General features: G+C 45.0%; 1 protein-coding gene across 1 annotated transcript; it reads right to left on the reverse strand.

Annotated features, from left to right (window-relative positions):
* Window positions 1-398: 398 nt before the first annotated feature.
* On the reverse strand, window positions 399-1,337 carry LOC140065985 (olfactory receptor 1J4-like). The gene has a single exon (XM_072113548.1). The coding sequence runs from the start codon at window positions 1,335-1,337 to the stop codon at window positions 399-401; it is 939 nt and encodes a 312-aa protein (XP_071969649.1).
* Window positions 1,338-11,497: the final 10,160 nt, after the last annotated feature.

The raw sequence follows: 11,497 nt of genomic DNA on the forward strand, positions 1-11,497 counted from the left end.
AAGCAGTTTTGAATCTAATGGTTACAGGGGATCATTGGAGAGGCTCCTCCTGTATCCCGCACTTTTCTCTTCTAATAACCTGCTGGGGTATATGGGCAGCGGCGGTAGCTTGATGATACCAAAAGGGGGCGTAAGCATTGAGAGTGCCTAGGACAGCATCAACACTTAATACGAACGCGCCATTATGTATACCATTTTATGAAATTTTCTTATTTTGACTTTCTAAGAGGTGCTATTTTTAACTTATTTATCTTATATTTTTCACATTTTTCTAGCTGTACTGTATATTTTCTAAATCTATTCATAAGCATTATACTGCACATTATACATTGCACCATACAATACATTTTCTTTACATAAAACTGGAATAAGATAATAATTTTAGCTGAAAGTAACCATTATAAGCCAAAAACTTTTTTAAGTGCCATCTTTATGTCCTGGTTCCTGAGACTATATATAATGGGGTTAAGAAGAGGAGTAAATACAGTGTGTAGTAAGGAAACAATCTTATTCAAGAGCAATGAAGCTCCTTTAGATGGGATCATGTATTTAACTATTAGTGTCCCATAGAATATTACCACAACAGTGAGATGAGAACTGCAGGTAGAAAAGATTTTGTGTTTGCCGGAAGAAGACAGTAACTTAACTATAGTGTGGAAGATATACACATAGGTTGTAATGATAAAAACACAAGGAAGGACAAGTATTGGCATAGAAAACATAAAGACTTCCAGTTCTACAAGAAAAGTGTCTGAGCAGGAAAGCTTCTGGAGAGGATAAAGGTCACAGTAAAAGTGGTCAATGATATTATAATGACAGAAATTAAAATGTGATACAGGTAAAACTGCTATAAGATTAAGAGTTAGACCAAATAACCATGGCCATGTGGATAGACAGATCTGGTGCCTAAAGTCCATGATACTAGAGTATCTCAATGGGTTACAGATGGCCAGGTATCGTTCATAGGACATCACTGACAGAAGAAAACATTCTGTAATAGTTGTACCACTAAAGAAGTAAAATTGGGTAATGCAGCCCAGATAAGTCATTATTTTATCTCCTGGTAGAAAGGCACCAAGCATATTAGGTACAATGTTCATAGAAATCACAAGATCGGAAACAGAAAGATGACAGAGGAAGTAATACATGGGGGTCTGGAGATGGACATTAGTGAAAACCAGGATGATGATCAGAAGGTTTCCTATAATTGTAAAAATAAAGATAACCAAGAAAAGAATAAAAAATACAATACCAAAGCTGTGGAGGTTTCCGAAACCCAATAAAATGAATTCTGTCACTACCGAATGGTTCATTGTAAACATGTAGAAATAGTACATCTTTGGACTAGAAAAAAAAAAAAGTGAAAATAATTCTAAATACAGAAAGACAGTAGTATTTTGTATTGTATTTAACTCTTTTAGACACTTTACAGGACTTCTATCTCCAAAGGAAGTTTACCATCAAAATCCAGCTTGATAAACCAGGGACACTGTGACAGTGGTAATCTTCTTATATTTGTTATTCGCTGTCTCCTTCCTTCTATAATCAACTTTTAAAATTATTCTAATGAACCAGAAGGGCTCTGGAGGGTGTTTTCAGAGCCCTTCAGTGCTGTAGCTTTAGAGAGTGTTACAATGAGTACAGCAGGTTTCCCCTCCCCTGCCCTTTCTGCTGGTGGAGGGAGAAAGCAGGGGGTTGGGTGAATTTTTTTTCTCATTGTAACAGTCTGCGAATCTGCAGCATTGAGATGCTCTGGTTACATCCTCAGAGCCCTTCTGGCTCATCAGTATAATTCTTAAAGAAAAAGATTGCAGCAGTACGGGATTCCGTAGTAGAGATAAATAAAAACACTTTTTTATTTTCTCATTCTTAAAAACATCAATGCCCCATGGCGGTAAAAAGTTCGACTTTCTGATCCATTTTGAATCTGAAATGATTCTTAATCGAAATATATCGGAAGTTCTGGAGTCCAGGAGGACACACCTCTGTATTCATCACATGATTGGATACAAGTATACCAAATATATGAGAAAAAATAATAAAGATGCACCAGATAATGTCAATTATTACCAGATGATGTCAAGGTATGTACATTAAATTATTGCAATAGTTCATATCTGTTAGGTTTTAGTTCTTTTTCATTTGGGATTAAGTGCATGGTACTGAGACCCCCTAAGTGATATTCCTGGAAATGTTTAGAGGCTCCAGAAAGACTTTATGTGCTGAAGGTGGTTATTTAATTCTGAGATGAACTTGTTGTTCCAGATATGTGTTCAGCTTTACGCTTTTTTAGTTTCCTTATGGTTCAGCCCACATAGTGTAGATGACATTGGGGTACATTTACTTACCCGCAATACCAAAACAAAGAGCTGAAAAATGTTTAGAAAAAGTATATATTCTTTATTAACATTCCAAATAATGCACATATACAACTCGGGTCGCAGGTACTCTTTTGTGGTCCCATTTTCCACCTGGGACATCCTGTTTCACCCATATTTTGTAATTCCCCAATCTTTCTGGGAGTTGTATATGTGCATTATTTGGAATGTTATTAAAGAATATATACTTTTTCTAAACATTTTTCAGCTCTTTGTTTTGGTATTGCTGGTTTCTATAATTTTGAGAGTTGACAGGACATTTTGTATGGGGGCAAAGTTGGTTGTTGTGTTTACATTTACTTACCCATCCTGCGCGATCCCTGAAAGTGCATTGTCTGACCGGAATGCACATCTGCCGCAACTATGATCGTGCACCCAATATCCTGCATGTGTCCTTTCCCCGCTCAGGTCCGCCGGAGTTCACCATCTTCTTTCTGGTTTATGTAATTGCATTGTCTTGCAACACAAATTGAATCTTAAATCCTGCGCTCAGTCCGAATCAGTCGGATCGTCCAAGGGCCCATCCCCCGATCTATGTTGCTTGAAAACCAATGCAGCTGCGACACAATTCCCAGTTAAATACCTGTCACACCGGCGCAATACCCTAAAAATTTTGAAAATCCATGGACCCTTGGTAAATAAGCCCCATTGTGTGCAATTTATGTTATATATAAAATGATGGTAATCACAATTGATGAAACTTCTAATTTTATACATCTTGGATGTGGTTTCGGATGTGTGAGTCTGGGTTTGCGACACATATAGGCAGATGTTACATCTGGTTTCATTACACTTATAACTGCCCAATAGACATAAGCAATTAGACTGAGGGGAATATTCATGGAACTGGTTAGGGGCTAATACATTGCCAAAAGTTTAAGACCTTGTGGAAACATAGTGACAGCCATCTTTTAAAATCTGGGCTAATATTCTGTCTTGAAAAGGAACAGGTACATTTTGTTTTATAATCAAAACAATGTTAAATTGTTTGTTGTATGTAGTTACAAAATTAACTGGTGATTTATTACTCAACATATCATTTCTTTTTTTTAATTGAAATTGTTGTACAGTAAGTGTTCTCTATTTTGTTTAGAGATTATTTTCGCTGTTCTCTGTAACTGGTGTTTGTTATAACTAGAGATGAGCGAACATACTCGTCCGAGCTTGATGCTCGATCGAGCATTAGCGTACTCGTAACTGCTCGTTGCTCGGACAAGTATTTCGCCCGCTCGAGAAAATGGCAGCTCCCGCCGTTTTGCTTTTTGGCGGCCAGAAACAGAGCCAATCACAAGCCAGGAGACTCTGCACTCCACCCAGCATGACGTGGTACCCTTACACGTCGATAGCAGTGGTTGGCTGGCCAGATCAGGTGACCCTGGGATAGACTAGCCGCTGCCCGCGCTGCTCGGATCATTCTCTGTCTGGATGCCGCTAGGGAGAGAGCTGCTGCTGGTCAGGGAAAGCGTTAGGGTGCTCTATTAGCTTACTGTTAGGCAGGAGTGATTCTACAACAGCCCTTCTTAGGGCTACAATAACGTTATCCTTTTTTTTTTATTTGCTTGTGGCTGGGCTTGCTGGCACTAGTAGTGCAGCTAGTACCATATTGTGAGGAATTAGCAGGGGGACTTGCTACCGTTGTGTTTAGCTCTTAGTGACACACATATCCACCTCAAACACCAAAGTGGGAAAATTTATTAGGGGTTTGATTTCAATTAGGCATAGTCTGCCAGTTTCTTTTTATTTTACGTTTATTTTTTTCATAACTCAGCGTCATCTCATCTGGCATAGTAGTGTGCTTTAATACTTGGCTAGAAAATAGCCATAGGAGAATCCAAATGGCTTACTTACGCCTACAGTAGCGTTATATATATTTGATTTCTGGTTGATCTGCTGGTGGCTGTAGTTGTTGCAGTGCATCTACTAGCAAATTGTGAGCAATTTGGAGTGAGACTTGCGACCACTGTGTTTTGCGCTTAGTGACGCACATATCCATCGCAAAGACCGAAGTGGGAAAATTTATTAGGGCCCGGGGTTGGATTTCAATTAGGCACAGTCTGCCATTTCCTTTTTTATTTTACGTTTATTTTTTTCATAACTCAGCGTCATCTCATCTGGCATAGTAGTGTGCTTTAATACTTGGCTAGAAAATAGCCATAGGAGAATCCAAACGGCTTACTTACGCCTACAGTAGCGTTATATATATTTCATTTCTGGTTGATCTGCTGGTGGCTGTAGTTGTTGCAGTGCATCTACTAGCAAATTGTGAGCAATTTGCAGTGAGACTTGCGACCACTGTGTTTTGCGCTTAGTGACGCACATATCCATCGCAAAGACCGAAGTGGGAAAATTTATTAGGGCCCGGGGATGGATTTCAATTAGGCACAGTCTGCCATTTCCTTTTTTATTTTACGTTTATTTTTTTCATAACTCAGCGTCATCTCATCTGGCATAGTAGTGTGCTTTAATACTTGGCTAGAAAATAGCCATAGGAGAATCCAAACGGCTTACTTACGCCTACAGTAGCGTTATATATATTTGATTTCTGGTTGATCTGCTGGTGGCTGTAGTTGTTGCAGTGCATCTACTAGCAAATTGTGAGCAATTTGGAGTGAGACTTGCGACCACTGTGTTTTGCGCTTAGTGACGCACATATCCATCGCAAAGACCGAAGTGGGAAAATTTATTAGGGCCCGGGGTTGGATTTCAATTAGGCACAGTCTGCCATTTCCTTTTTTATTTTACGTTTATTTTTTTCATAACTCAGCGTCATCTCATCTGGCATAGTAGTGTGCTTTAATACTTGGCTAGAAAATAGCCATAGGAGAATCCAAACGGCTTACTTACGCCTACAGTAGCGTTATATATATTTGATTTCTGGTTGATCTGCTGGTGGCTGTAGTTGTTGCAGTGCATCTACTAGCAAATTGTGAGCAATTTGGAGTGAGACTTGCGACCACTGTGTTTTGCGCTTAGTGACGCACATATCCATCGCAAAGACCGAAGTGGGAAAATTTATTAGGGCCCGGGGTTGGATTTCAATTAGGCACAGTCTGCCATTTCCTTTTTTATTTTACGTTTATTTTTTTCATAACTCAGCGTCATCTCATCTGGCATAGTAGTGTGCTTTAATACTTGGCTAGAAAATAGCCATAGGAGAATCCAAACGGCTTACTTACGCCTACAGTAGCGTTATATATATTTGATTTCTGGTTGATCTGCTGGTGGCTGTAGTTGTTGCAGTGCATCTACTAGCAAATTGTGAGCAATTTGGAGTGAGACTTGCGACCACTGTGTTTTGCGCTTAGTGACGCACATATCCATCGCAAAGACCGAAGTGGGAAAATTTATTAGGGCCCGGGGTTGGATTTCAATTAGGCACAGTCTGCCATTTACTTTTTTATTTTACGTTTATTTTTTTCATAACTCAGCGTCATCTCATCTGGCATAGCAGTGTGCTTTCATACTTGGCTAGAAAATAGCCATAGCAATAGGATAGCATCGTTTGGTTTTAAAAACTAAAAAACACACACAAAAAAAAAAAAAAAAAAAAAAAAAGGTAAAAAAAAAATTAAAGTTATAACTCTCATTTTCAAAATGTTTAACCCGAGGGCTAGGGGTAGAGGATGAGGGCGGGGACGTGGGCGTCCAACTACTGCAGGGGTCAGAGGCCGTGGTCCTGGGCGGGGTGAGACACCACCTGCTGATGAGGGAGCAGGGGAACGCCGCAGAGCTACACTCCCTAGGTTCATGTCTGAAGTTACTGGGACTCGTGGTAGAGCACTGTTGAGGCCAGAACAGTGCGAACAGGTGATGTCGTGGATTGCCGACAATGCTTCGAGCAATTTGTCCACCAGTCAGTCTTCCACGCAGTCCACCCATGTCACCGAAATCGGCACTCCTCCAGCTCCTGCACCTCAGCCTCCTCCCCCCCAGTCTGCCCCCTCCCAGCAAAATTTGCCATTTGAACCGGCATACTCTGAGGAACTGTTTTCTGGACCCTTCCCACAGTCACAAACCACTTGTCCGGTTGCTGATGAGCAATTTTCCGATGCCCAGGTTTTCCACCAGTCGCAGTCTGTGGGTGATGATGACCTTCTTGACGTAGTGGAAGAAGTGTGTAAAGAGGTGTCCGACGATGAGGAGACACGGTTGTCAGACAGTGGGGAAGTTGTTGTCAGGGCAGGAAGTCCGAGGGGGGAGCAGACTGAGGGATCGGAGGATGATGAGGTGACAGACCCAAGCTGGGTTGAGAGGCCGGGTGAACACAGTGCTTCTGAGACGGAGGAGAGTCCTCGACCAGAACAGGTTGGAAGAGGCAGTGGTGGGGCCAGACGGAGAGGCAGGGCCAGAGCTGGTGCATCAGCGCCAAATGTGTCAACTAGTGAAGCTCCCGTGGCAAGGGCTCCTGCGGCGAGGGCTAGATTTTCAGAAGTCTGGAGGTTCTTTAAGGAAACACCGGATGACCGACGGACTGTGGTGTGCCACATTTGCCAAACCAGGATCAGCAGGGGTTCCACCACTAATAGCTTAACTACCACCAGTATGCGCAGGCATATGAATGCTAAACACCCCACTCAGTGGCAACAAGCGCGTTCACCTCCGGCCGTGCACACCACTGCTCCTTCCCCTGTGTCAGCTGATAGTCAGCCCCCTGCCCAGGACCCTGCCACAAAAACCCCATCGTCGCCTCCACGATCCTCCACAGCATCCACCAGCGTTCAGCTCTCCATACCCCAGACGCTGGAGCGGAAACGCAAATATAGTGCAACCCACCCGCACGCCCAAGCCCTTAATGTGCACATCTCCAGATTGCTAAGCCTGGAGATGCTGCCCTATAGGCTAGTAGAGACCGAGGCCTTTCGCAGCCTCATGGCGGCGGCCGCCCCTCGGTATTCGGTCCCCAGCCGCCACTACTTTTCCCGATGTGCCGTCCCAGCCCTGCACCAGCACGTGTCAGACAACATAATCCGTGCCCTGACCAACGCCGTTTCTGACAAGGTCCACCTGACCACGGACACGTGGACGAGTGCTGCCGGGCAGGGCCACTATGTATCGCTGACGGCACATTGGGTTAACTTGGTGGAGGCTGGGACCGAGTCTGACCCTGCGGCTGGTCATATACTGCCGACGCCGAGAATTGCGGGGCCTACCTCGGTCCAGGTGTTTCAGGCCTACTATGCCTCCTCCTCCTCCCACCCCTCCTCCACCTCCTCCTCCGAACGACCATCCGTGGGCATGGCGCCATCAGTCGGTAGCTCTAGGCACAGCAGCAGTGCCGTCGCTAAGCGACAGCAGGCGGTGCTCAAACTGCTGAGCCTAGGCGATAAAAGGCACACCGCCCAAGAACTATTACAGGGCATCACGGCGCAGACTGATCTGTGGCTGGCACCGCTGAACCTGAAGCCAGGCATGGTTGTGTGACAACGGCCGTAACCTGGTGGCGGCTCTGCAACTCGGCAGACTGACACATGTGCCATGCCTGGCCCATGTGTTAAATCTGATAGTTCAGCGTTTCCTCAAGACATACCCCAATCTGTCTGATTTGCTCACGAAGGTGCGCCGCATCTGTGCGCATTTCAGGAAGTCCAGCACAGATGCTGCCACTCTCAGGGCAGCGCAGCGCCGCCTCCAACTGCCCGCTCACCGACTGTTGTGCGACGTGCCCACGAGGTGGAATTCAACACTGACCATGTTATCCAGAGTTTACCAGCAGCGCCGAGCGATTGTAGACTGCCAGATGTCAACTTCCACCAGAACTGGTAGTCAGGTCAGTCAGCTTCCTCAAGTCTACAATGAGGAGTGGACGTGGATGTCTGATATCTGTCAGGTGCTGAGTAACTTTGAGGAGTCAACACAGATGGTCAGTGGCGATGCCGCCATCATCAGCCTCACCATCCCGCTGCTTGGCCTGTTGAAAAACTCTCTGGTCAGCATGAAGTCGGAAGCTTTGCGCTCCTCACAAGAGACGGGGGAAGAAGATTCCCTTGTTGATAGCCAAAGCACCCTTAGGTCTGTTTCTCAGCGCATATCGGAGGAGGTGGAGGAGGATGAGGAGGAAGAGGAGGAGAATGTTGGCGAGACACAAGAGGGGACCATTGTTGAGTCCTTCACTGTTGAACGTGTATGGGCAGAAGAAGAGGAGTTGGAGGAGTTGGAGGAGGAGGAAATGGACAGTCAGGCCAGTGAGGGGAGTGAATTCTTACGCGTTGGTACTCTGGCGCATATGGCAGATTTCATGCTAGGCTGCCTATCCCGTGACCCTCGCGTTCAAAGAATTTATTCCAGCACCGATTACTGGGTGTTCACTCTCCTGGACCCACGGTACAAGCAAAATCTTTCCACTCTCATCCCTGGAGAGGAAAGGAGTGTGAGAATGCATGAATACCAGCAGGCCCTGGTGCACAAGCTGAAACAGTATTTCCCTTCTGACAGCGCTAGCGGCAGAGTGCGTAGTTCTGCGGGACAAGTAGCGAGGGAGAGTAGGTGAGCAGGCAGCTTGTCCAGCACTGGCAAGGGTACGCTTTACAAGGCTTTTGCCAGCTTTATGTCACCCCAGCAAGACACTGTCACCTGTCCCCAGTCTCGGCAGAGTAGGGCTGATCTTTACAGAAAGATGGTGAGGGAGTACGTAGCTGACCATACCATCGTCCTAAATGATCACACAGCTCCCTACAACTACTGGGTTTCAAAGCTGGACATGTGGCACGAACTGGCGCTGTACGCCTTGGAGGTTCTTGCCTGCCCTGCCGCTAGCGTCTTGTCCGAGCGGGTTTTCAGTGCAGCTGGTGGCATCATCACCGATAAGCGTACACGCCTGTCGACTGACAGCGCTGACAGGCTGACGCTTATCAAGATGAATAAAGCCTGGATTTCTCCTAATTTCCAATCTCCACCAGGTGAAGGAAGCTCAACCTGAATAATTTATCCACTCCTCCTCCTCCTCATTTTCCTCCTTCTCCTCCTCTTTGTACAGTAAAGCAGAGGAAACTGGCTATTTTTTTACAGGGCCCACTGGCTCTAGCTATAGTACTTTATGCATTTAATTTTTATGGAGGGCCACCGACCCGGTCCTCTGTTTTAAACAATTTTTGGGACTGCCACATACAGGTACTCAATCTATTCAATTTTTCTGGAGGGCCATCTACCTGCTCCTCTGGTTTGAAAACTTTTTTGGACTGCCACATACAGGCACTCAATCTATTCCATTTTTATGGAGGGCCACCTACCTGCTCCTCTGGTTTGAAAACTTTTTTGGACTGCCACATACAGGCACTCAATCTATTCCATTTTTATGGAGGGCCACCTACCTGCTCCTCTGGTTTGAAAACTATTTTGGACTGCCACATACAGGCACTCAATCTATTCCATTTTTCTGGAGGGCCACCTACCTGCTCCTCTGGTTTGAAAACTTTTTTGGACTGCCACATACAGGCACTCAATCTATTCCATTTTTATGGAGGGCCACCTACCTGCTCCTCTGGTTTGAAAACTTTTTTGGACTGCCACATACAGGCACTCAATCTATTCCATTTTTATGGAGGGCCACCTACCTGCTCCTCTGGTTTGAAAACTTTTTTGGACTGCCACATACAGGCACTCAATCTATTCCATTTTTCTGGAGGGCCACCTACCTGCTCCTCTGGTTTGAAAACTTTTTTGGACTGCCACATACAGGCACTCAATCTATTCCATTTTTCTGGAGGGCCACCTACCTGCTCCTCTGGTTTGAAAACTTTTTTGGACTGCCACATACAGGCACTCAATCTATTCCATTTTTATGGAGGGCCACCTACCTGCTCCTCTGGTTTGAAAACTTTTTTGGACTGCCACATACAGGCACTCAATCTATTCCATTTTTCTGGAGGGCCACCTACCTGCTCCTCTGGTTTGAAAACTTTTTTGGACTGCCACATACAGGCACTCAATCTATTCCATTTTTCTGGAGGGCCACCTACCTGCTCCTCTGGTTTGAAAACTTTTTTGGACTGCCACATACAGGCACTCAATCTATTCCATTTTTATGGAGGGCCACCTACCTGCTCCTCTGGTTTGAAAACTTTTTTGGACTGCCACATACAGGCACTCAATCTATTCCATTTTTCTGGAGGGCCACCTACCTGCTCCTCTGGTTTGAAAACTTTTTGGGACTGCCACATACAGGCACTCAATCTATTCCATTTTTCTGGAGGGCCACCTACCTGCTCCTCTGGTTTGAAAACTTTTTTGGACTGCCACATACAGGCACTCAATCTATTCCATTTTTCTGGAGGGCCACCTACCTGCTCCCCTGGTTTGAAAACTTTTTTGGACTGCCACATACAGGCACTCAATCTATTCCATTTTTATGGAGGGCCACCTACCTGCTCCTCTGGTTTGAAAACTTTTTTGGACTGCCACATACAGGCACTCAATCTATTCCATTTTTATGGAGGGCCACCTACCTGCTCCTCTGGTTTGAAAACTTTTTTGGACTGCCACATACAGGCACTCAATCTATTCCATTTTTCTGGAGGGCCACCTACCTGCTCCTCTGGTTTGAAAACTTTTTTGGACTGCCACATACAGGCACTATCCAAATTGAATTGTCTCCATAGCAGCCTCCACACGTTGTCTCCATTGCTACCTCCAAAAGTCGTCCATATAGCTGCCTCCATACATCGTCCCTTTATCAAACGAGGTGTGTCAGGCCGAAATTTGGGTTGTTTTCATGGATTCCACATCAAAGTTGTTAACTTTGTCGCCACCCTGCTGTGTTATCCACAAAATACACTGGCAAACTTTTACCATTTACGGATATTATTTCAGCGCTTCTTGCGCATCTGTTTACATTCCCCTCACCCGCCATATCCTAAACTTATAAGAACGCTACTACACTTGATCTTATACAAAAGGTTCTTAGAAGTGCTGTTTGGGGAGTAGCCTAGAGACAGGGGCTTGGATTGGCGAAAGCTCGCCTGGCATCGGAGCGCCAGCTCCATGCCAAGAACCAACTAACATAGTTTTAACTGCAGCACCTTTAATCTACTACTAGTTCACTGCCTCCATACATGGCCGCCTTATCAAACGTGCTGTGTCAGGCAGAATTTTGGGTTGTTTTCATGGCTTCCACAACAAACTTG

Source organism: Engystomops pustulosus, chromosome 6 (genome assembly GCF_040894005.1).
Source record: "Engystomops pustulosus chromosome 6, aEngPut4.maternal, whole genome shotgun sequence".
Classification (NCBI taxonomy): Eukaryota; Metazoa; Chordata; class Amphibia; order Anura; family Leptodactylidae; genus Engystomops; species Engystomops pustulosus.

What these genes read in the sequence shown, in the direction of transcription:
- LOC140065985 (XM_072113548.1), bottom strand. Translation starts at nt 1,337, where the DNA reads ATGTACTATTTCTACATGTTTACAATGAACCATTCGGTAGTGACAGAA.